Raw genomic sequence first — 26,867 nt, 5'->3', positions numbered from 1 at the left:
TAAGGGCGTGTCATTACATATTCCACCCAGGAGTATTACATCTCTGTAAAATACCGTACAGTGATATGCTTGCCTCTCTCCCTCCTGACAACAGTCCTCCGGATAAATTGATCATTTCTCTCATGGCTCTTTTTAGCCTTGTACATAAAATGGCTGCCCCAAACACCTACAAAAACACAGTCACTAGAGTGGCAGGAATTAATGTAAAGCGCTTTCAGTGTATAAGGTGCTATAGAAACACAAGTTATCTAAAATGATAATAATCCTTGCATGTGATATCATGCCTTTTCACATTGAGACATCTCCAAGCACTTCACGGGATATACTGTAAAATGTAGTTAATTTGTGTTTGTAGGCAAACACAGCTGCCAATTTGGGTACAGCGCAGTGTCCCACAAAGAGCCATGAGTGAATGACTGATTTTATTTGGGGGATTATCGACCAGGACACCGGGAGAATCCTCCTTTCCCTTTTCGACTAATACCATGGGATCTTTACCATCCACCTGAAAAGAATAGACGCAGACGGGACTTGTTTTAACGTCTCATCTGAAGGACGGCCCCTCCGACAATGTAGTGCTCCACCCAGCACTGCGCTGGTGCGGGAACCTGAACCGTGAGCTCAAAATACAGACGAGACGTTTGAACTCACAAAGCTTCCGATCCGTTTGTGGTTTGGGGCCCAGTGATAGACTAATCTTGTAGATGGTTCCCTCAAGTGACTCGACACATTGTGCAAAACTTTTAATGTGCCAAAGACGCACGTAAAAAGCACAGGAGATTCCATGTGTCTCGACTGCTTTTCTCTCAAGTGCCTCATGGTTAGTTATCACAGTCAGTGGAGCGCGATGACTTATCAGCTGTTCCTTTTGTAATACATTAAGAAATCGAGATCATTTACACTGTGTTCTGGCTGATGAAACAAGCAATAATTTCTGATTGTTCGGTTTCTCAAACCAATCGCGTACATATCTATAGGCCAACTTTATCAGAATTCCCCTCGTGAACGTTGGCTCAGTCTCGCTCTCAATTTGGAAGCCTGCTTCTGCGGGAGTGGGGGGGGGGCGGGGGGTGGGGGGGGGAGAAAAACGGCTTCCAAATCAGTCAAAGAATTTTCTACAATTCTGCGTGACCTTAAATTTCCAAGACAAAATGGTTGTTAAGGCTGAGGCCAAGTGGAACTTCAGGGCTTCCCGTCCTAGCAGCCAAATAGTAAGTCCACCATTATACCATATATGTAGATCTCACTCTCCCCCCACCACCCCCCCACACCCGTGTGCAGAGCCAGGCTTCAGATTTAATTGGTAAATGTAGGCCATTTATTGCTGTGGGCTTGTGTCCTTTGAGGATTCCAGGAGACTGTGCTTTCTGGAGTACACTTCATTCGGAATGATCAGCAGCTGGTGGTGGGAGAGGAGAGCTCCCTCCTCTCTGTGTGAGCTGAAAGCCAATGTGGGATCAGTGAGGCCGGGAGGGCTGCCGTTGAATAGGACTTTATCTCAGCATTCAGCCCCGCCAGTCCCAACCCATGTCGGTTAACATAACTGTAACACGTCCACTCCTGTGCCAGGTGGTGTGTAGGTAGTCCCAACGCCAGGGGAATTCAGTCGTGTTCAGACAGAACGCTTTGCGTTCTTGCTCCCTGAACCACGTTTTGTGCTCCAGAACAGAATTCTTTTCTTAAAAAAAAGGTTTAATAATCATTCCCTTAAATAATAAACAACCTCAAATTGCCTTTACACAGCAGCCTTCACTCTGGACGGAGTCTTGGAGTGCTTTGATAATGATAATTATCCTTGCATTTGACTTAGTGCCTTCCGTGTCGAAATCTTTTATTGCTCATTCTGTTACAACCACTGTGTTTTTTTGGTCGGGTGTTCCATGTCCCCAATGACCTTTTCTGCGTGTAAAGGAAATCTTCCTAACCTCTCCGTTTACTTGGTGATGATTTCAAATGAATATCCTGACCAGTGGAAGCAGTTTCCTCCCATTTATCTTTTCAAACGCGTCATCGTATCCCGATGTTCGAGTGACAACAGCCCCAGTTTCTCTCCTCCGTTGTCCTCTTCCCTCTGTCTCGCCTCTCTCTGCCCCGTTTTGCCGGGAGCAAGTTGAATGGCAACGGGACACGAAACCGGTTTGGCGTCCCAGAAACCCTGCACAGAGGCTGTGGTTTGGAGAGCAGTGCTCGGAGGGGAGCTGATAAAAATGTCAGCAGCAGAAATGGAAGGAATTCAGAGCTGAGCCCCTAGTGCGCCAGTTGACAACTCTTCCACATATGAAGGATTTGGCCCTTAAGGAAATGGCTTAAAACCACAGGAGTAAAAAAGTGTTCCTTCGGCACGACAAGCAGGTTAAAGAAGAATCGCTCAATGTTTCTCTATCAGTGTAGAGGGTAAAACATGCATTTTGCGTCGCCACAGCCTTGAGACATTGGGTGCTATTTTGCTTCAAGTGTAAACCGTGGGTAAATGCGTGCACTCTACGCATGTGTCGGCCTGGCTCAATGATCGCACTCTCGCCTCTTGAGTCAGAAGCTTGTGGTTGCAAGCCCCACATTGAATCACATTGTCTAAGCTGACACCCCAACGCAGTGTTGCATTGACGGAGACGCCGTTCTTCGGATGAGGCGTTAAACCGGCATCCCGTCTGCCTGTCGAGGCGGACGGTAAAGATCCCGTGGCGCTGACCTAAAAAGAGAAGGGAATTTCTCTCTCCCGTTGTCCTGGCCAACAATCCCACAAAGAAAATTGGCCGTTCGCTGATGTGCACAGTTGGCTGCCATGTTTTGTCCACAATATACAGTCAATTCACTTTACAGTGTATCCTGTGAAGAGCTTTGAGACGTCTCAATGACATGATAAGGCATGGATTATCATTACTACTATTATTATGCACCATGTGGGAAATGCGTGTGTGTTATGCGTGCCATGTATAAGCCAGGTGTACACCAATCAAAATAGTAACTGGTGGCTCTTGTAACTTGTGCTGCCAAGAGCCAGCAATTGACCACTGGGTTACGCTTCATAGATATATATGTGAGGCATCTTAACATTAATTTTTAACTCTGGAGATTAACAGCGTAGTAAATTAGAAAGTGCAGTGGGATGGAGTTTTCGAATAAAGGGTCGCTGTGCGCCAGGGAATCTTTTCTGATCGCTGGTTTTATTGGAGCCAATTTGAACCACCAAAATAATTAGAAAATTGCATTTCTGGATGGAACATTTCAGAGGTTATAACGACTGCGCCCGCAACATTACAGGAAACCCTGGAACAGAGCCAAGCAGCGCCAGCCTGGTGTTTGATCCTCGCTCTGTGATGTGTTAGCTACTCCTGTCCTAAAGGAGTTGACTGGGCGAGTGGGAGTGGAAGGATTCACATCCAGGCCCTGATCCCCTCTGTTCCTTGGAGAAGGGAATAGAGGGAGGGGTGCAGGAGAGAGTGGTGCTTGTGTGGTGTGCAAATGCCAGCATGGACTAGTTGGGCTGAATGACTTGTTTCCGTGCCCTTAACCACTCTATGGGGCTCTATTTAACTCTACACACTAAACCTCACATAAGTTGTATCAGTTGGGACCATATACATTTAATATGACTTATGCAAAGTACGAGTGATGTTCAAATGCTACACAACTTGCATCATGTACGACTTATGTAAAGTTGTGTATAAGCCGTATTTTATATGACTTACAAATACACAAGTACCGAACTGGCTGGCGAGGGCCCTTTAAGGATGGAAATCAGTCCCTTTAAGGACTGATTGGTTTGTGCCCGAGTCTACCCACATAGTCCAGATCTGTCAGAAGCCAAATCCACTCCATCTTGCTGTCGGTATCTGCCTGCCTGGAACCTGGGGCCGCTCAGCTGGGAGCTGGTGTGTGTGTGAGATAAGCAGAGGGCAACTTATCCCAGTGTTAATGGCATCAGAAGATAAATAGTGGCAGCAGTTTGTTGGGCTAAAATTGTCTTCTCCTTTGTATTGTGTTGTATCCTCCGTGTTAGTCAAAGGGGAGACGGAGCACTGCTCGGTGACACCTCTGAACAGGAAGTCCTCCCAGTGTGAAAGGCGCGATATAGATGCCATTTGTTTTGTTGCAGTTTAACTCTTGGAAATTTACAGACCGTGTGCTGTGCTGATGTTTCTATAGCAAACACGATCCTTGCATTTGATGCAGAATCTTTCTAGCGAGGAGTACATCGCAAAGTGCTTCGCGGGATACACTGTAAAGCGTAGTGACTGTGCGGTTTTTATTTGCAGGCGAATGCGCTCAAACTCCTAGTTTATAATAATAATAATAATAATCCTTGCAATTGATATAGCGCTTTTCACGTCGTGAGGACATCCCAAAGCGCTTCACAGAACACACGGTAAAGTGAATTGACTGTATATTTGTGGGCGAACGCAGCAGCCAATTGCACACAGCAATGTCCCACAAACAGTCGTAGATTGAAAATGACCAATTTATTATTGTTTTTGGAGGGATTATTATTAGGCTCTGTGTGGAGTAAGGAAACTTGCCCAAGGTTTCGCCCTCTGCCGGGAATTGAACTCAGGTCTCTCACTTGCAAAGCGAGTGCTCTAACCACTGAGCTACAGGACTCCACAAATTCGAAGAACCGCAGAGAAATTAGGCGGTTTCTGAATTTAACAGCGTCCTGTTAAAAAAAAATTCCTCCTAGAACGCCGCACAATCTTAAGTGTGTTAAGACAACGGTCTTGTGGCTAAGAACGCGAGACAGATTGGTGTGGCTTTGGCAACAATGGCGGTGGTGGTGAAGCTCGGGGGCCGGCGCCTGCTGCTCTAACGCCTTGTCCTCTCTTGTTGTTGTGTGAACACCACAGGCCGCAGAATGGCTCCATGATCCTCTACAACAGGAAGAAGGTGAAGTACAGAAAGGACGGTTACTGCTGGAAGAAACGGAAAGACGGCAAGACGACCAGAGAGGACCACATGAAGCTGAAGGTGCAGGGAGTGGAGGTAAGGACTCGGGGCCTCACGGCTGCTAATCACGGTTACTCCCATCGTTCCTTGCAGCTCCTGTTCTGGAGAGAGAGAACTTCTCGCGGCCTCTGTCTCGGCCGTCGCCCTCCGGCTATGTCACCCGAGACTCCGTCGCACTCGACCCCATCGGGCGTTTGTGCTCTCGCGCCCTGGGCCTGTGTTCTGGGAACGTTTGCGAGATGATGATTAAAAGATACGCGTGTAATACTGTATTGTCAGCACTGAGATCAGGAGAGCAAGAGCAATATAATGAAGATTTATTTAGCCGGGTTACCCAGCGAATTTAAAAGGATGATTTAATTTCTCCTTTGGCGAGGCACCGAAGGATCGGAGAACTGTCTTTAAATCTATCTATTAAACACAACACCTACAGCGAAACGCTCCCCTCCAGAGAAGTGACATTTCAGTTGTGAATACACTCGGCAAAAGCCAAACCCACCATGTGGTACATCAGCCTCAAGGCGTGATTTTTAAGTAATTTTGTTCCAAGTTCCAGTTGCCTTTGATGTGGGACTGTGCGTGTGGCTCAGAGTATCACAGTGACCCTTTGTGAAGCTGTGCGGAGGGGAATAGGGAGCCAGTCAGTGATTTCTCATCAGATGGAGAATTGAAACGAGCGTCATGATGAGCTGAGATGCTGCACTTGACTGGTCGTCAGGCACTGGTGCGGGGTGGAAAGGGGAGCTTCGTATCAAAATCCCTGTACAGCGTTACCCTAATATTACATTACCCTGTATCCTCACAAACAGTCTGCTCTGCCTGCTGGCTGGAAGGGAGTTTTAACAGCCGTTTCAACGGGTAAACAGGATGTAGACTTAACGACTCATCCAAAAGATAATGCAATGCTTTCCCTAAGCACTGTGGTGGAGCATCAGCCTCGACTGCACTCAGGTCCTGATGCGGGTTTGAACCCAGAAGCGGCTGAACAAGGCTCCTGCATTGTTACCTCCTGGAGCAGAGAATAAAGTTTGAGAGGGAAGGAGAAAGGGTTGAGGGAGGAAGGGAGAGAGGGAAGGGGTGAGGGAGGGGGGAATGCCAGTGGGGGGGGGATGGAATAAACATATTCTACAATGAGAAGCTTCAGAAGCCACAGCAACTTCACTTAATTTTCCAATCGTCTTTCCTGCTTCCCGACTCGTTCTCTTATCTAGTTATAAGACAGCGAGGCTGGAGATTGCGTGTGTGTGTGTGCGCGCGCGCGTGTGTATGTGTGTGGGTATGTGTGAGTGAGCGTGTGTGTGCGCACGCGCATAGAGGGGGAGGGGAAATAATTAAAACAAAACTCAGTCTTTACGTGCTTTGGCTCAGGGTCCTGTTAAATTTCTAACATCATTAGTCACCGAGGGTAGTGAACGGCAAGTAATTTATAAACAGTGAAGGCGCAGGAAGCTGGAGCCTGCATTCAGTTGATATCAGTTTCGCCGTGAGAGAAGTTAGCGGACAAGGTTTTTCTTTTGTAATTGAAACGGCGACAACTCGGAAATGTTTCAATGCTTTGCCGTCAGCAATGACTCTCCAGTCAACACATTCGATTCCAACACATTCCGACTCGATAAACTGCACCGATCGTTATCCCGCCGATAATAATCCTTGCATTTGATACAGCGCCTTATCACGTCGTTGAGACGTCTCAAAGCGCTTCACAGACTACACTGTATAGTCAATTGACTGCCTATTTTGTGAGCGAAACCCAACGGCTAATTCCACACAGCAGTGTCCCCACAAACAGTTGTGGATTGAGTGACTACGTTTTTTTTGGAGGGATTATTACCCCGGAAAGCGATCCGCCAATCCACAAACAACCGGGTTCCTACTTATTGCTTGGTAAACAGCGGCGTGTGTGTGGAGTAAGGAAACTTGCCTAAGATTTCGCCCCGCCTGGGAATCGAACCCAGGTCCCCTCGCTTGCGAGGCGAGAGCTCTTAACCACTACGCTACAGGGCTCCAATCCGCAAGATGAACTCAGCTCCCCGTCTACTGCATCGGCAGTCAGGCGCACGTTAAATATCCCCGCGACACTGTTGGTAAAAAGCTGGGGGTTCTCCGAGGGTCTTGGTCAGCAGTCCTCCAGATTAACGGGTCACTCATTTGATACCTGTGCACAGTTCCTTGCTGGCACAAGTAATTTCTAGGTTTGCCTACAAAAGCAGTAATTAGCTGTGAAACACCTTGAGAGGTTTTGATATGATAAAGTGCTACAAACATGCTATTTCACCTTATTATTATGGAGTCGTCCTGTGCTCTCTGCCTCACTGTCAGCAGCAGGCACTCCCAGGCCAGTGTTCATGTTAATAATAATAATAATCTTCTCTGAGTCGTCTCAAAACGCTTCTCAGAACATGCTGTCAAGTGAATTGACTGCATATTTTGTGGGCGAAACACGGCAGCCAATTGCGCACAGCGGTGTCCCACAAACAGTCGTGGACAGAGTGACCTAATCAATGAATTAACAAACTAATGTTCGACACAGAATAAAGCTCTCTCTGCCCTGCCCCAACACACGTCCCAGCTCCAGCCTCTGACAACAAGGGCAGGTGTCTTTGCGACGTCTCAAAGCGCTTCACAGGATACACCGTACTCACCGCAAATGTTAAGCGCTGGTGGCCCCATTGGGCAAAGAGCTGGGCATACCGTTCGGTGCTTGACCACCTCCGCTCACAGACCGAACACAGATCTGGGAGTGAGATGCCACTCACTGATAGCCATCTGGGTTGAGACTGTCTTTGTCACATTTCTGACACTCATGATTTATGTGCCGAACAGTCCCAACAGCAACATCGTTCACAGTCAACGAGACACAAGGGCGGGTGGAAGATTTGGGCGATCACAGCAAAGGCAAACCTGGGGGGGTGGGGGTGTTGAGAGTAGAGAGATTGCGGGCGAGTCTTTGAGAAGCAAGCCACGGGAATTAAAGAGAGACAAAGAGCGGTAATGAGTCCCGCCTGTAGAACACATATTGTGGAGGCTGCTTCTTAAACAAGGGACTTAGTCTTAAGATTCGAGCTAAGACGTGAGATCAGGAATCATTTCTTCACACAGAGGGTTACTGATGGAAATGTGGAGCGCACCTGCCCACAAATCCATCGAGACAGAATCAGTGGGGATGTTTAAAATGGAGATGGAGAGCCAGAGATACCAGGGGAAGTAAGAGGATTAACAGAATGAGGAAAAGGAGGGAAATGGGATTAGAAGATTTGCCACCATCTGTCGTACTGAGGACACGATCGAGGGGCTGAATGGACTCCTCCTGTTCCGTGGCGGCGCCTCTCAGGTGTCTGATTGCGACGAGACTGGGCTCTGGTTTGCAGGGAATGTACAAAGGACGTGCAGGTATTGAGTCCCAATCAGAGCTCCATCCTGGTGCTGATAATAATCATAATAACATTGCATTTGATGTAGAACCTTATCGTGCCTTCGAGATGTCTCAAAGCGCTTCACAGAATACACGGTAATAATATACTACAGTATGTACTCCCAGTACCACAGGAACTCATGTCCTCAAATCCTCCTCCGCAGCTCGGAGAAATGAGACCCTTATGTCTCTTTAAGCTGTTAAATCAGGTCTAGCTCAAACTCCAGGCACTTTGTAGTTAAACGCTGGAACAGTAATCGCCTGGTACATGAGCAAGATTAGCACAGATTAAGCCGGCTGGGAACACTCCCACATTCCCAAACTCCGCAGCCAATTTCCCGATCCAATCCTGGGAGAAGCCAGTTTCTAACACGGATCCCAACGCCCTTCGCAGCCATCACAGACACATCGATGTCACTTAAATCGCCAGCTTCTGAATTAGGTTCTTTCCATTAGGTTTACTATGGATGTCATACTTGTTGGGGGGGGAAAAAAGGGAGGAAAACAAAAAAATCAACTTGTTCCAGGGTAATTCTTGGAAATCAATTGTCGTTTTTGTCGGATTAATAAATTTCAGAGTTTTTTTTAAGATTGAGATGATATATCGCTGCCTGGCCACTGGTGGAGGAGGGAGATGATTAATATGTGTCAGCGAGCAGTTTGTGTTCCTTCGGGGACTCTGTGGATTATTAAATCGGCTTCAAGTCCCTTAGGAAAGCCTCCGAAGGGGCACAAATGTAAATATTGGTGCTTACGGTGACTCTGTGCTGCATTAATGAGGTTCGGGAGCGATGTGGTGCTGTTTCAAGCCTGGCCAACCCTGCTTCGAGCTACTGACCTTCCCCGAGAGTCCGGTGGGCATGATACAGGCGGCGCAGTTAAAGGTCCTGTCAATTTGTCAAAGCGAGCAAACAAAATCTACCCATACAGCGACATGCTGAATTGGCTCCCCCTTTAGGAACCCTGTAACATAAACAGCCGTGGATTGAGTGACCAATTTATTATTATTTCTTTATTACTATATATTGGAAAAGAGAAGGTGAGTTTCCCTCTCCCGGTGTCCCAGCCCACAAACCTCCAGTTAGAATTGGTCCCTCACTGTTTGTGGGTTCGCGCCAAATGCAAATTGGCTGCTGGCAAGTTTGCCTAGAAATACACAGTCACTACACTCGGTAAAGCGCTTTGCTCTGAGGCCTTACAGGCACTACATCAAACAGGAGGATTATTATATTACAGATAACCAGGGTTGAGCCAGCTCCTCAGCACACAGAAGATTAAACGGCACGGGCTGTACTCAGCTCCACTTGCTCACTGCCACATAAATGATGGAACCTATTTCTGCACCAGTGATAACTTATGACACTACGAATATACAGCAAAAGCTGGATTTAAACATGGTTTGTACAGAAGCAATCTTTCACCACAAAAAATGTGAATATAAACCGGTGTCATTTAACCCTCAGCCCTCTGTGCCGGTGATTTATTTCGGAACAGAAAGTTGAAATATGCATGAACTCCCTGGACTCTCCCAGGCTGTGTTCGGAAGCACATTCCCATTGTGTCTTTGAATCAACTTCGAGCTCATACTTCATCCCCATTCACAGCTGATATTCGCTGCGTTTAGACTGTGCCCTGACTACACCACCGAGGAGAATCACCCGCTGGCTCGCGCTCTTTCTTTCCTCCTTTTAAAAATAATAACCCTGCAGATAAATTGCTCCTTCAATTCAGGTCTGTGTGTGTGTTTGTGTGCGTGTGCGTGAGTGCGTGTATGCGTGTGCCACCTTTGCCTGCAAATGCACAGTCACTGCGATTGACAGAAATTCCCCTTTCAAGTTGTTTCGCCGTGATCAGGCGCTGGATCAAATGCAAATATTCCTCTCTCTTTCCCCCCCCCCTCTCTCTCCCCCCCCCCATCTCTCTCTCTCTCGCCTGAAGAGCCTGAAGCGCTGGGAACCACTCCTCCATTATTTTACAGGGTCCCTTCCACTCGCTCACCCCAGAGACTTGTCTTTATTTTTCTCCACATCACTGCAGATCTCTTAACCCCATTTACTGCCTTTTCTCCTAACCCACAATGCTCTTACTTATAATAATAATCCTTGCGTTCGATACAGCGCCTTATCGCGTCTTCGAGATGTCTCAAATCGCTTCACAGAACCTACTGTAAAGCGAAGCGAAACGCGACAGCCAATCCGCACGGCAGCGTCCCACAAACAGTCGTGGCTTGTCGAGTATTATTCGGGACTGGGAACCACGACACCTTGCCCCCACCCAACGCCCACCCCGAACTGAGACCACCTTGTTCGACACCACAGGACCTTGCAGCCTGCTTGGCTGAGCGACACAGCCACTTGCATCGGGTTGTCATTATTTCCGGAGCTTAGCCGTGCGATTTCCAGCTTCGCAGACTGAGACCATCTGGTTCTCCTCCCTCCAGATGTTGGCTTTAAAGACAGCGGGCCGTGGGTTTGGTACGTGCACAAAGCCGTTCAGCACTTCACGGGTAAATGGCGTGAATGAGGAGGGCGTGTGGGTGAAGTGGCTGGCAGATGTGCCCTCTCTTTAACAAGGCGATCCGCTGCTTCACTCACTGAGACCGGAGAAGCGTTTGCTGGCTTGGTGCTTGTTCTCTGTTGCACAAGAGCTCCGGGAGGCTGTCGGGCGTGAAGGGAGCCATAGAAATGCAAGTTGTTGCCATTGCTGTTGATCCATTGAAGGGACCGGATTTGAATTCATTCCCGACCCCGGCAGTCGTCTCTGTCCTTGAGAAATATATATAATAACAGCGATGTAAAACAACAGGAAAAAAAACACATAACATTACAAAGCACCATCAGGCTTTAGGAGGAACATTACCTTAGCAGCTCTGTGGAGAATAATACGATCAAGCGGACTTATTTTTATGAAATGTAACCTCCCTTTGACTCACACGTTCTTTTCATGTTCAAACGTTTTTACACGTTCTGCATAAAAACACAGGGGAAAATGATTGTGGCATTGCCAAGGGATGACTAACCTGGCATTTACACCGGGAGCCTGGTACAACACAAAATTGCATTTGTGTAGCGCTTTTCACATCGGGAGGATGTCCCAAGGTGCTGAAAGTGGTTCCCTTAAAGAGGAAATTACCTCAGCCATCACTGCTAGCTGCTCACCCATCGCCATCCTTCCTGAACCATCTCCGATCGGCAACCTGAGGGTAAATGATACCTACCCCTTTAAGATTCATCGGATTTTTTTTATACAATATTTTTTTGACGCCTCGACAACTGAAGTTGATGAAACAGGAGGGTGACATATTGAAGGGCTGGACATGAATAAAGTAGAATTGGACCAGGTTTAATGCAGTCTGACACTTATATTGGCCTCTCTGTAATTGACAAAGCTGCTCCCTGTACAGAACCATAAAGCTTTGCCCTTAACCTTTTGAGGATTGCAGGCGCATTAAAACAATTGAATTTGGATCCAGGCTTTGCTCTGGTTTATGGCTTAAGAATGCATTAGGAAGGTGTCAGCTTGACTTTGTTGGTAGCCTCTTGCCTGACTCGGAGCTGGTGTGCTGCTGGAGTCGAACCAGCTGAAATGGCAAGCTATGTGGTTTTAGCTGGTTACGCAGCATTAACTCAACACACACTCTGGTGTCTCCAAGCTTTGGCTTTTGCTAACCCATAGCTAATTAGGTAAACAGAGTGTGTCACTCCAGGGAGGGAGTGTGCATTTTATTCTAGATACAGGGCAATTTCCATGTGTAATTGACGCACCATGTTTGTGGAACTCTGTCTGCTGTTGATATTCTTAAGCATGGTGGGTACCCATCAAACAGACTCAGGTGGATAGATATTTGTTAGGTCAGGGTATTAAGGGATTGGGGCAAGGGAGGGTGATTGGCCTTGAGGTGCAGATCAGCCATGATCTTATAGAATGGCGGAACAGGCTCGAAGGGTTGAATGGGCGCCTCCTGCTTTGGTAGAGGTCTGCTGAACAGTCACTCGACTTTACAGACAAACTGTGAAGCACTTTTTAATGTGCAGAGATGATTATATTGTCAGAAATTATGCAGGGTGCAGTCCATTTCTGGCAAACCAACTGTCAGTACCGCAGTTGGGCCAACCAGTGAGCTGTGTGAAGAAGGGTGCTCCCTCTCGTGCTGAAATATGAGAACTGCAGTATTTCAGTGCGTTGCCCAGGTCCGACTTGTTGTATGGGTCATGGTTGTTGCAGGTTCTGACTCTATAGACCACAGGAGACACTAGCAATTGCTGACACCAGACTTCGAGAATGGTCGCTCGGTTCCCTGAGGTTCGCTTCAAAAAATCTGCAGGCTGGGAGCGCCCATTACTGGTTTCGTTGGTGTATCGCGTAAAAGTCGAAAGGGTAAGACGTCGCAGCTTTCCCCCAGCATTCATAGATTCCACATTTGGAGAACAAAAGCAGAGCTTTTTTTTTCCGGACCACTTTTTGCTGCGAATGAAATGTTTAATTATATCTGAGATTATCATTTCATCAGGCGACAGACAGGTTGAGTGAGTTTTAATTTCATTACCGTCACTTGTGATTATCGTGGCTCTGAGTGGATGAGGAGAGCCCTGGTTTACGCCAGTCACTGAGTGATTTCTGATTTGTTGGCTCTTCCCATCACCCCATCCATCCTTGGGAACTCTTGACGTCTCGAAGCCAAGAATTCTGAGCACGTTCCTAATTGACGGAGAAGGAGTTTTCAGTAGGAATGAAACGCTGTCAGAGCTCTTAAATTTAAGAGAGTTGACAGTATTCCTCCAAGTAACTGACGTGGGAACTATCACAAACTTTGAAACGAGTGGTATGTGATCAAATTACACACTCCAAAATTCCCCCCATGGTTTATATTCATAAAATCATCAAAATGACAACCCAGTCAGTCCCTACAGCCTAAAACAGTGGAGGTTCCTCTCCACTTGAACTAACACCTCTAATACCAATTCCCTGTTCTTTTCCCAGGATCTTCGTATCTTATTCCTCTTCCAACGTTCATTCAAATCCTTTTCGAATGGATTATGATCTCAGCCTGAATGGCCACTTGAGGCAAAACATCCCATATTTTTCTCTGCGTGAAAACGCTCGCTTTAACCTCGCCTCCAATAACAAGCCTGAGCTCTGCGATTCACCCGCCAACGGGAATAATCTGTCACTGTTTATCCTCTTAAAACATTTCAGAGTTTTGAATACCTCTATTAAGATCCCTTTTTAATCTTCTCTGTTCCAGTGAAATCAGACCCAATTCTGCAAAGCCTATTGCTCCTAACTACAACCCTTCATCCCTGTTATTAAATCCTTTCGGCGAAAGGTGGCTTTCTGCCTTTCCTCCGCCATAAACTTCCTCTCCTGAACATCCTGATGCAATTGTGAGCTGAGTTTCATTCAGCCCTTGCCAACGTCCACACACACACACACACACTCACACACACACACTCATATACGCACTCACACATACAGACACACACTCACATACTCACTCACACACCCTATTAGAAATCACTAACACTAATCACTACAGTGACAGCGATCCACAGTGGCTGATTTTTCTCTTTACTGCCCTGGGATTCTGTGCCTGCTTTTAAAAACAGGAAGTTTTACTCTACATAAAAACATTGTCCATTAAAAAAAATGCCAATCAACTAGTTTGGGGGAAGCGTAGCATTTTTCACTGGATAACCCAGCAAAGTGAGAGCTATGACATGAAGTCAGGCTTTAATAATAGCTGTAATGAATGGCAGTAGCATCTGTTAATATATTAAACATTAAAACCATGGATGTTCTCGTAACCTGTGAATAAGGATTTAAGACCAAGTTCTGCTGAATCCTGTTTGCTTGCGAACCGTACCATACCTTACACTGTGTGCTTTTAGCAATGTCTCTATTCAGGGGACTGAGCTGCTATCCCCTGAGTGGGCTGGTAAAGTACTGGAGAAACAGCAGACTGTTTGACTTGTACGGTATTAAGCACCAATCTAAAGCAGATGGGTTCAGCTATCTCTAATCCACAGTTACTGGCCAGTGTCTGCATCCCAGGTGTTTAACCAAGGACACCACAGGAAGCACAGAGCTGGCTGGGGTTGTAAGTGTAGCTTCGACTCCACTGGCTTCCCCTCACACAAGGACACAGTTCAAGGTCCTCGTCCTCACCTTCAAAGCCCTCCATGGCCTCGCTCCCCACTACCTCTGCGACCTTCTAACCCCCTACCAACCTGCCCGCTCCCTCCGCTCAGCGGGCTCCAGCCTGCTTCACATTCCCCGCCTTGCCCCCCTGCACCATTGGCAGGCGGGCCTTATGCCACTCTTCCCCACCCTCTGGAACTCAATCCCGCAGTCCCTCACCCGCTCAATCAGGTTTAGCTTCCAATCGCTTGCCCTGTCACAGAGGAGCGTGCGTGTGCGGGCAAGGGGCGAATCTCAAGACCCGTTTGTGCTCAGGCCCTGGTCACGTGGATGTATCCAGAGGCAGAGACAAGTCCTCTTACCAGACTGACGAGAGCGGTAGAGGTTCATATAGCGAGCTGTGCGCTGGCTCAGATCAGAGCATATTTCAGGGGCGCTCACTTGCTAAATCAAGCCGCTCACTTTGTTCGCCGTGACTCTGAAACTGAGACAACAATCGGTCGAATTTGCCCAGCCATCGGGCTTCTGTTTCACACGATCCTCAGCTCCATTCGCCAGGACGAGCACTTTGTAATAAACTTTGTAATAAGTAGTGGAATGATTACTCAAGCCAGGACACCGGGAGAAAGGAACTCCCGTCTCTTTTCCATAGGATCTTTAACGACCAGCTGAACAGGCACACAGACGGTTTAACGGCATCCATGACAATGCCCTCTCAGCGATTTCCCACTCAACTTCTGCAATTTGCTACTAAAAAAAGATCAGGAATAAAACCCCCGAGCCTGAAAGCTGAGCTTTTAATAGTAACAACAACAATAGTCCGTGTTATTATTTGATATGACGCCTTATCATGTTGTTTGAGACGTCCCAAAGCGCTTCACAGACTCTGTTGTAAAGTGGATCGACCGTGTATTTTGTGGGCGAAACGCGGCGGCCAATTGCGCACAGCAGCGTCCCCACACAAACAGAGAGAGAGAGAGAGTTCGAGCCCAGATTAAAGCAAGTCAGCCACGGGGTGAATGAATATCTTTCTAAAGCACCTTCTCACCTGGTCACATTCAGACCTTTCCCTCGCAAACTGACTCTGGACACTAAATGTTATGCAGAGAGCTGCAACCTTTGTTAATGAGCGTGCAGGTGTGGGCAGGCTGTCTGACTTGCAGCGAGGGCGGATTACTAATGGGGCATTTAATGGAGGCAAATGGTGGGCAGGAGAAATGGTCTGCACCCCCACCCACCCACCCCCGGGGTGCATTCCTTCATCTGTTTTTATGGTGACGGGGCAGTTTGGAGGGGCTGATCTCAGTGTGACTGGTCTCGGTGTGGGTGCATTCTTTATGTAATTGAACTGACTCACAATGGAGACAAAAAACAAGTTGTACAACAGGAGCCTTTTTTCCTCCCGGAGTCGGATTGCAAATTGACTGTGTACGTAGTGAGCGAGGAGCTGCGCGTGTGTGATTAGCGAGCGTTAGGGTTAGGAGTGAGTGACCGGGAAGTTACTGGTGTCAGACATGGTTAACACTCGACTCGACTGCAACAGAAACTAAAAATGCATTGGAAGGACAAAAATACATAGGGGAGGGTAACGGGACTTTGCGAACACACTGTTCATCATACAGAGTTTCTTTACCCGCTTCCCAAATGTGCTGACTCGCAGAAACCGACCCCGCTCGCCGAGGACAGGAAGCCTGACCTCATTACTTACATTACCCGTCGTGTTTGTGATTACGAACGGAGCAGAGAAACAAAAGAGCAGAAAGGCGTCAGGCGGCCAGAATAGCAATGAGCAGAAAACGAGCCGGGGAGTTAAAGGGAAAGTGCGCTTTGCCGAGAGCGTGGGGAGGAAAGGCAGCAGTCGCGCTCAGAGGTCTCGGAGGTTTACCTCCCAGCGAATGTCCTGTCACCAGCGCTTGGGGGAATGGAGTGACTGTGTATTTTGCAGGCAAACACGGCAGCACATTCAATTGCATCGAGCTCCCCCCCCCCACAAGCAGCCCCTGAAATGAATGACCATCTTTATTTGGGAGATTGTTGGCCAGGACACCGGGGCAGAGAGAGAGAGAGACTCCCTTCCCTTTTCGAGTAGAAACCACAATCCTAAAGGCTGCGGTGTTGCCTTCTTGAATGTATGTCGGGCATTAATGGTGACAGTCACCGGCTGCCTGTCTCACTGATGGTAGAGCGCTCAGCCTCGGAAACTGACTGCCGCGGGTGAAGAAGCTTCGTCAAGCCTCCCTGTTGGGGTCTGCTCCTGACAGTCCGTCGTTGCGCACGCCTCGAATAATTAATCCTCTTTTAATTCTTAAACCCTTTGATTTATTGTGAGAGAGTGTCAGCTTCTCCCCAAATTAATAAAAAAAACTCTTACAATCCTGCAGGGACATAAATCATGCAGCAAGTAACCTGCTCTTGTAAATCACGCCGTCTCCGAGCTACCGCCGCGGCTCGCAGTCCACGTGCTGCTCTCCCCGGTGCTTCCTGAGGATATTCCTGAGGGTCTAGTCTCAGGTGGAGTCCTGTAGCTCAGCGGTTAGAGCACTCACCTCGCCAGCGAGAGACCTGACTGCAGGGCGAAAAGTTAGGCAAGTTTCCTTACCCCACACGTCTCTATTTACCCAGCAATGAGCAGAAACCCGGTTGTTGTCGATTGGCGGATCGCTTTTCTGGGGGTTTCGGTGTTGGGGATCAGCCAAGATTTTGGGGCAAGGGAGGGGAGGAAGTTCGAGAGTGATACATATTAAATAAAGGCTGTGTCTGTCTTCAGAGAGCAGAGCTTGGTGTGGGAGCGGTTGATGGAGGTGGAAACATGAAGGGGGATTAAACAGGAGGATATTGTGAGATGTGATAATAATAATAATCCTTGCAATTGAGCACCTTCGAGACGTCTCAAAGCGCTTCACGGGATATACTGTAAAGTGAATTGACCATATTTTGTGGGCGAAATATTGTTCGCATGTTTAAGAGCTAAAAATGTCCCGCGATATCAGAGAAGCGCTGGAGCAAAGTGGGTGCTCTGAATGATAGACGCTAATGACAAACGAAGCGATTAGTGACACGAGGCACTGGTCTGTAAATTATGGATTCGACACCTTCACAATTCAACCCTTGATCTTGACATCTTTAAGGGCAGGATCGATCTGCCCTCGTACTCCGCAGTCCCTGGCTCCACTTTACTCCAGGCAAGAGCTTTACAGGGGGAGAGATGGATGCTACAATGGCACATTACTGGCCGACACTGGCAAGACCTCGGGTGGAGGGAGGGAGCTGGCTGGTGAGGGTGGTGAGGGGCGGGGGTTGGGGGGGCAGTCAAATGCACTCTCAACATTTCTGGCGTTAGCGCTAACATTCTCCGCAAGGAGCGCTCCATCACCCCCTCCCTGACCCCTCCCCTCGCCGCCTTTCCCACCACAGTTGCGCTGTGCATTTCGCGGGAAGTTGACGGACGTGATGTTTGGAGCAATTCGTGGCTTAAAGCACGGCACTTTATTCCACAGTCACTACACGTTACAGTACCTCTTGCGAAGCGCTGTGAGGCGTCCTCTCGGCGCGGATGGCACTGGATCATAAACAAGGATTATTATTATTGCTGGAGCGGGGGTGAAAAGCCAGATTCACAATATGTTCTGTGAAGACACGTTGAAACATCTGCGGGGTTAATAATCCCTTCAAAAGAAAGATAACGATAATACTAATTTGATCGCTCAATCCACGACTGTTTGCGGAGACACTGCCGTGCGCTACTGGCTGCCGAGTTTCACCCACAAAATGTACAGTCAAGTCAACTTTTACGGTATATTGTGTGAAGCGCTTTGAGACGTCTCGAAGGTGCAAGGATTATTATGGTGCGTGGCACTCCCTGTTATTGGGGACAGGGGTCTGTGGTTCAGCAGCGTCTGTGCCGTGGGAAGAGCAGGGTGTGTGTGTGTGTGTGTGTGTGTGTCACAGGCTTCTCAACCGCTGGCAAAGTGCGCTGGCTGGCGAAGGACTCCGCTCAGCTCGAGTGTTGATGGAGTCTGGAAGGGCTCGCTGCCACCGAGCCTCGAGCCATCTGTGTTGACAGGTCGGTCGGTCGGTCGGTCTGTGTGCTGGAGCTGCTGAGAGCCAGGGCTGCTTCCACTGCTCCAGCTCCTCAAAATCAAAGTGGATCTCCTCGTGTTTCAGAGCACAGCCCTGGTCAGGAGCGGACGGAGCTCGGTACGCACGCCTTTACGCTGGCTGTTACCGGCCATTTTGCTCCCCCCCCGTGTGTCTGTCCTCCGCCCCCCACTTTCCGCCACTCTCTCTACTCCACTCTCTCTACATCCACACGCGCTCCTCCCCAGCATCGGGGGTCCAGGTGTGGCACGAAAGTGGGTCATAGGTGGCATGGGGGGTGTGTGGCACAGCGGGAAGTGTGGGAAACGGGGAGTGTGTGGCACAGGGGGGAGTGTGGGACACGGGGTGGGGGGGATTGTGTGGCATAGTGAGGAGTGTGTGGCACAGGGGGGAGTGTGTGGCACAGGGGGGAGTGTGTGGCACAGTGGGGAGTGTGGGACACAGGAAGATGGGATAGAATCATAGAAATTACAGCACAGGACATTACAGTACAAAATTACTCTTGCATAGCGCCTTTCAGAGGCCACTTGTGGCCCATCGAGCTCTGCTGGTGTTGGCTCCCCACTGGGACTCAGCCCACCGAAACCCCACTCCCCAAGTTTCTCCGTGGACCGTTCTGCGTTCTCTCTCTCTCTCTCTCTCTCTGATCAAACACTTGCCCACCTCCAGCTCAAACGTTACGGTCGAGGCCCGCGACAGCCAGTGGCGGGGAAAGATCCCTCGTCCTAATAACCCACGTGAAAAAAAAGCAGAAAATTCTCCTAACCTCCCTCTTAACTTTCCCACCGACAATCCTGACCAGAAATGCCCGTAGAAAATCTTGAAAAATTGCAGTTCATTCAGTTTCGCAAAGGAAACCACATTTACTGGGGGATCAATATAATCCTACAGGAAAGTTTTTTTTCGAATACCCAAGGTTAACCTGGGGTGACCTGTTTATTCTGAAGCGGATCAGCCTCAGCTTCCAGTAATGGCTGCTTTTATCACCAGATCTTTTTACCCGCTCGTGTCTAATGGACGGTATAAAGTCCCCTAGGCTCCTGACATGCTACGTCATGTGGCCTCAACTCTCCCCTCTCTCCCCCTCCCCACCCCCCCCCCTCCACTCCCATTCCGAGCTCCCACAGCATGACCATCTCCGTGAGGCTGTTTTACTCCACAGCTGAGTACGTACTGTTGGGAGACGGAAAATAATCAATTAGGAGGTGCCACTGAACACAGTCTTTGCGAATAAATAGACAAAGGGGAGTTTAAAAAGTCATTACGTGAAAAATAGCACCCTGGAGCCATCTTTATGTCTATTGCAAACAATAGGAAGATTAATTTATGCTGATATTTTGCTGTAAGTGGTAGATAGACAGCGGAGGTTCACTGTGTACAGGGTTTTTTTTACAAAAAGACTGTTCTCCTGATATTTCGACCATATCTGCATAATTTGGTACATTGCGTGGTGATCTGGCAGAGGTGTAATTGGATACACACAGCATATCTAATGCACAGCGTTTCCTGCTTGTCTACTCTCAAAAGATACATGGACGGGGAAAGATGAGCAGCTCAGTCCAGCTTCCTCTGGGTCCTGCCCTCTGCTTTCAGGACTCGTCCTGCAAAGGAAATAGAAATTGTGATTTCATTTCTCTCTCTTTCTCTCCTCTCCTCAACTCCTCCCTCCCACCGTCTCTCATTTTCCAACAGTGTTTTGACCTGTGACTCCCCCCCTCTCCTTCCATTTGGAAGACAAGAGCAGCAAAGGGAGGATTAATAGGTAAAAAAAAACCTGGGCAGATTGGAGTTGAGGCACAGATCAGCCATGTTCTAAAAGAATGTCGGAACGGGCTCGAGGGGCTGAATGGCCTACTCCTGTTCCTATATATTGGACCCGATCCTCCTCCTCTCCCATTCCTCTTCTCGCACAGTTTCCCTCCATCCCTCTCTCCTCTTCTCTGTGAGATGCCTCCAGTCCTTTTCCCAGTGCCCATTCTCCCTGTCAGAGCCCAGATTGTGTACACGGTGTGTGTCTTGACGAGGTTGTAGCTAAACCAGTCAGGGCTAAACCAACTTCGATCCCGCTCTTCCTCAATCTCTCCGTCTTGCCCCCTACTTCCCCTCGTTTAGATCACGAATGAAGACCTTCCTCTTTGACTGTGCTTACGGTCACCTCCTTCCTCTTCCCCCACCGGCTCGGCATCAGGCTCCGCCACTGCGAAGCGCTCCGAGACTCTGCCCTGCGTGAAGGGTGCAAGTTGTTGTTGTAACTGAGACGTGTCTGAGAACTTATTACAGTATTATTAACAGAGTCAATACCAATCCTGCCTCAACCGATGTGTACATTTCAGCAGCGTGCCTCTGGGTAGCGATTAGGAGCGCAGAGCCTGGGCTGCTTTCCAAAGGCGGCTGTTCCCAGCTGAGATCAGTAACTCACCGCAGACCAGGAAATCGAAGTTGGCCCCTGACTGGTTCAGCTTCACAACTGAGCGATGAAGTTCCTAACAACCCCATCAAGAGTGCCATTTATTTGTTTCCAAGAGGACAAAGGGGGGCAGCTTTATCTCGGAAAGCTTTCAAACAGCAAGCGAGTAGATTAACTACCCAAGCATTGATACCAGTGGATCGATATCGGCACACACACACAAACAGAGAAATATTCCCAATTACTGCTCCCCTCCACCCTCAGAGAGGAAAGAGTGAGAGAGAGTGGCTGCCTGGGGGAGCGAACCTTTTATACACCAGACATTCACTACGTGCCCAGGGAATGGCTTTCACGTCCCCGTTCTTCCCTTCAAACCCATTTTAAACCCGGTCAGCATTCAAAGTCGGAGCAGAGCGTGAGTTTTATGATATCATATAAAAGGCTGTTTGAGTAAATTACCTTGGCCCTGGCTGACATTTACAGGAGGTTTAAACACAGCGTTATTACCTTGCGATCATCTGTCTGAACGTGAAGTCTGACAGAACAGGGGAAGCAACACGGGAGAGGAAGTGGGCAGCGGGTGGGGGGGTGGAAGGAGGGTGCTGGGGTCTCTTTCACATGTTTTTAACAGTGGGTCAGCAGCTTGGTGGAAAACTGGAGACGTTAAGAGAATGTTGGGGTTGTGAGGTCGACTTGTGAGCTACAGAGGTTGGCACAGAAGATGATTTCTTATCTATTACACACACACACACTCACACCCGCACGCACTCACAGTTAAGTAAAGCGGCTTTGCATTCTCCTGGTCTGTTCTTGTTGCATCATTGACCATTGATCCTTTGTAAAGTTCTGCTCTCGCAGCACGGGATATACCACCTCTTTCTCAGTAATTGTGTTTTCCGGCTCTTCAGATTCAGCGATATCAGAATGAATAAGAGATGTTCAGAGATTTTCCTGTGCCCTCACTTCCCTCTGTTACATTTTAGCACTAAATCCCCCTCTCTCTCTCTCTACTTGTCAGACCGGCTCAAATCAATCGCACTCTCATCTCTAGGGCAGAGAGCCGTGAGTTTAACCTCTACATCAGTACTTGAGCTCACAGTCACTGTTAACCAGAAGTTGAGTTGAACTGAATGATCAGAGGGCCCTAAAAATGTGGCACAACCGAGAAACCGAAAGCCACTTTGCAAAAACCGAAGCAGAATGTGTCATTGACCCGGTGGCAACCCAATAAAAAGCATAATTTGGTGGGGATATTGGGAAAGTTTCTCCTTGTTCCTCATCCCAGAAAGTGCTTATTCTGTGTCTTTGACTGTCCCAGTTTCCGCCACTAGGTGTCTCACCTTTCACTTATACACAGAACAGATCAGCGACATCTAGCGGTTGGATAGTGTTAGTGCGCCCACTGTGCTGAACTTTCTGCCCTGTGTATTACTCCCTTTGCACCAAGCGCAGGATGAGTAAGAGACTTGTTGTCCTCAGCCACTCTTTATATTATTAGAGAGACGCAGGCCCCATGGCTACTGGGTTTGTCTGGAAGTTTCGCTTGGCCTGTAGGGCTGTTCCATCGTGTTCACTCTGAAACACCCTGATTGACATCCACAACAATAACAACTTGGATCGATCCAGCATCGTTCGCAGAGGATGAACGTCTCAAAGCGCTTCACAAAAGAGAGGAAGGAGAAATTAAAGATGTTAGCCAAAGGGTACGGGCAGAGAGAGATGTTTTTAAGGAGGGTTTTGAAGGCGGGGAGAGAGGGAGCGAGGTAAACAGATTGTGGACGGTAGCTCCAGGGGGAGAGAGAGCTGTAGTTGCTGAAAGCTCGGACACCGATGGCGGGATGGAGGGAATGAGGACCAAGAAATAGATCAGAGTCAGAGAGCGGAGGGCATGGACATGGGGGCTGCAGGAATAGCTTGAGAAGGTGGTCTATATTTTAAGCAGTTTGATATCTGCAGTTAAGCCTGGGCAAGCCCGTCTCCTGTTACTTTTCTGTGCAGGATCTCGCTCACCCCTGTACTACGCACATGGCTGGCCTAATAAATACAGCGACATTTACTGGGAGATTCAGCAGATAAGGCTCTTGTTACTGAGGAGACTAACAGCGGCACCTATTGGGCTTCCAGGAACACTGCACCAGCGAGACCACAAGTCAGTGAGGGGATTATTATTCTGTATTTAAAACTTCTGGTTAAAAACAGCAGAGAATGGGAATTGTGTTGTGGCCTTGCTGGAAACCACACCATGTGTAGGCTGACTATTACACGCTATTCCTTCAAAAAAAGATTCGCCCACAAAATATACAGACAATTCACGTCACAGTATATTCTGTGAAACGCTTTGAGACGTCTAGAAGACGTGATAAGGCGCCGTATGAAACGCAAGGATTATTGTTATACAATACACTGACTGTTTTTGAGCGGTGTGTGAAAGTGTCTGTATTTGGTGAAAATGTGTGGACGTTTTTACAGTTCAACAACAAGAACAGGGCAGGACACACATCGCAAGCCTTAAGTAGTAATTCTGAGTGATCACTGACAGGGCAGTCTACTTGCCCTGGATGTTGGCTTCGGCTGTGACCTCGAGTCCTGATGTGGGGAACCTGCAGAGAGTGGGTGCTACTTAAACCATCACAGACTGAGTCAGTACTGAGCAATTATCTGGTACAGTCACCATGACCAATGAAGTTGCTGATGTATTTGTTTGAATCTTTCTACCCATGTGTTTTCCTGTGACTCTGCACAGCTCTCCCCCCCCCCCCCCCGTGACAAGGAGCCAGGAATCATTTTGCATATTACATAGAAAAGATTGCACCGAAAATAACTAGTTTAAAGCTCTGAGGACGAAGCATTAACTGGATGCAGCAAAGCCTAATCTCTAATTAAATGCCATGTCTGTGGCTGAGTGTAGTACCTATCTGTGTCAGCTTGGCTCAGTCCCGAGCGCTCTCGTGTCTGGGCTTGGAAAAGAGGAGGGAGTTCCTCCACGGATAGCTGTGCGCGGGCCCTTGCTGCGCGCAAAATAGCTGCTGCACGTAGCTGCAAATACACAGTCACTACAAACACTAGACTGCCGCTGTCTGTGGTTGGGAGGCCGAGACACCGGACTCTGTTTAGAAACAGTTTGATGCTGCAATGAGCAGATGGAAGGTTGAGGATTTTGGGGACGAATGTAAGATGAAATGAGTCTTCTTCATCCGAGCCTCTGTCACGTTGAGGACGAGACGTCAGGAGCTCTGAACTATTTGCAAACCGCTTGGAGCAGGTCAAGCGTGGAAGTCCACAGGGTACGGTTTCAGCGCCAGATGCCAGTGCAGAGGGAGCTTCACTCTGCATCTCTCCCGGTGACCGAGACTCGCTCGAGCTGACGTCTCTAAGCCACTGGCGGAGTCCGTTTCAGATCAGAACAGACTTGGGTGGATTGTTTGGGAGCATGACGCCATAGTTGGCTCCTATCAGCCTGCAATCCATCAGCCCTGACCCCTCTCAGTGTAAGAGGGTCACATTCAACAGAGAGAGAGAGAGAGATGCTCGGAAAATCCTTCTCATCGGTTAGGTAACTGCTCGACACGGGAGTTACGTTACATTGTTGGGTCCACGTGGATGAGCCACCAGGGTGAAAAATATGACAAGTTAGTGTTTCATTTATAGGTTGGTCTGCGGGTGTGACACTCCCTCCCTCTCTCTCTCTCTCTCTCTCCCCCTCCCTCCCTTCCTCCCCCCCCCCCCCTCTCAGCTCAGTCGCTCGGCCTCTCGCCTCTGGCTCAAACGCTAAGGATTTGAGCTCCCAGTCAAGGCTGACACTCCACTGATGGGTTGGGGGAGGTGTGCAGAGCTGGTTGTTGGAGGTGTTAAACCAAGGCTCCCCCCCCCACCCCATCTCTGTCTCTTCAGATAGACATTCAAGACTCTACGATACTTGGAAAACACAAGGGAGTTTCTCCCGGGTTCTGGCCAACAAATCTCCAGATTAATTGGTCATTCACCTCATGCTGCTTATGGGCCTTTATAGGTGCAAAATGGCTGCTGCGTTTGCCTGCAGAAGCAGTCACTGAGCCTGACAGTAATTACTTGTGAAGTGCTTTGAGATGTTTTGGCGTGATAAGCTGCTATAAAAACGTAACTTCTTTTTTGCTCAGTTTTATAGCACCGTGAGTTATTATTCTGTCTTTGGCTGAACACAACTCAAACGGATCCTGTGTGGTGCCCAGACACCAGAGACTCCCGTTGTGTTTCGCCTCTAAGAATATTCTTAAAACTCAGCTGGAGTTTTGGAAGCCGTCTTTCCCCCCCACCACCACACCGCAGTTTCTTTTAAAAATAGGGTCCGGTCTCCGAATGTAACCATTCTCCATAACTTTTAAATTTCAAGAGAAAATCCTAATAATAATCCTTGGTATAGCAATTTATCATGTGGTTGAGAGGTCTGAAAGCACTCTTCACAGGATCTATTGTAAAGTAAATTGACTGTGTTGGAGGCGAAACCCGGCAGCCAATTGCGCACAGCAGTGTCCCACACACAGTCTTGGATTGAATGACCACATTTTTTTTCAAAGGGGTTATTATCCCCGGAAAGCAATCCGCCAATTGACTTAGCAGCCGGGTTCCCATTTACTTACTGCTAGGTAAACAGAGACGTGTGGAGTGCAGTAAGAAAACTCGCCTAAGGTTTCGCCCTGCCCCAGGAATCGAACCCGGGTCCTCTCGCTTGCAAGGCGGGCGGGCGAGCGCTCTAACCACTACGCTACGGGACTCTGTAAACCCGGGCACACTCCCCGGCAATCCGCAGCCCTCTCGGGGCTCAGTGCCGGGTGCCCGCTGTCTGCCCACCTGTCCGCCCGGCCCACCCTCTCGTCGCGAGGTGACCTCCATTTCCGAAGCGAGATCCGAGCTGGGACGGAAAGCAATTTGAAGCACTGTCGCCCTTTTGAGTGGCAAGGTGACATTTTGTGTCAGTTCAGCGTTCGCAGGCAGCCCTTCCTCCTTGGAGAGTAATTATTTCTTACGGAATGAAAGGTTCAATTTTCTGTAAAGAACGGGGCCCCCGAGGTAAAAGGGAGAGGAGTATTGAGCTTCATCACCACAGTGACATCAATTCAGCACGCCTGGAAAAATGGAGAGAGTGCCTTTTATCATATTAACGCCCTCGTTTCATTTATCACGTTGATCTATGCCTTCCCTTCTTTTACGGGCCATCTCATTAAATTGTTTACAGTACTTTTTTTCTGGAGGGGGTCGGTGGGGAGAAGGGTCGGAGGAGGAGGAGGAGGGTGGGTTTTTAACCCGTTTGACATTAAATCCACTTAAAAGCAGTCGTGAGCGCTGACACCCACTACGCACGCAAGAGGCTCATCAATATGAGGCCTGGCAGGAATGGCATTTTCCTGCATTAAGAAGAGGATAAACTGAAGAAATCGAGGCAACATTTCACTCCCAGAATCGTGTTTTCATAAGCTGCCGCCAGTAAATCTCGACCGTTAATATCTCATTGTTCAACCCTTTTTCCTCTCTCTCGCTCTCACTGTGTTTCGAAGCAAGTGTTGTTTCTGCATCTGGAAGCATTGTGGGGCTTTCGTCTTTCCTCAGGGGGTGAGTGTCGGGGGTGGGCTAACCCCAGTCGCCCAGGGTGAGGAAGCAGAGGCTGGAATGAGGGATTGCAAGTCAGGAACAAGGGTCTGAGCTGGGGACTCAGAGATCCAGAGTTTAGCCCAAGATTGGGAGTTGAACCTGGAATTGGCCTTGGAGAGACTTGCAAGGGGAGGTAGGCACAGTATAGCCCAACACCGGGCGGAATTTACCAAACAGAATGGGCTCCCCCCACCCCCTCCCACCCATTGCTCTGAGGATGTGTCAGTCCTGGGACCTGTTGGTGTG

The 26,867-nt window shown here is 48.6% G+C and overlaps 1 protein-coding gene across 1 annotated transcript in view; it reads left to right on the top strand.

Annotated features, from left to right (window-relative positions):
• The window catches only part of camta1a (calmodulin binding transcription activator 1a), a 278,218-nt gene that overhangs the window by 160,170 nt on the left and 91,181 nt on the right, over positions 1–26,867 (top strand). The window contains exon 4 of the mRNA XM_042343585.1: positions 4,842–4,977. Coding sequence (XP_042199519.1) covers positions 4,842–4,977 — 136 coding nt within the window. The remainder of the gene's footprint in view (positions 1–4,841; positions 4,978–26,867) is intronic.

The sequence above is a fragment of the Callorhinchus milii genome, unplaced genomic scaffold (assembly GCF_018977255.1).
Source record: "Callorhinchus milii isolate IMCB2004 unplaced genomic scaffold, IMCB_Cmil_1.0 Scaffold24, whole genome shotgun sequence".
NCBI classification, from domain to species: Eukaryota; Metazoa; Chordata; class Chondrichthyes; order Chimaeriformes; family Callorhinchidae; genus Callorhinchus; species Callorhinchus milii.
Note: the sequence above shows the minus strand (reverse complement) of the source record. Positions and strands in the feature narration are given on the sequence as shown.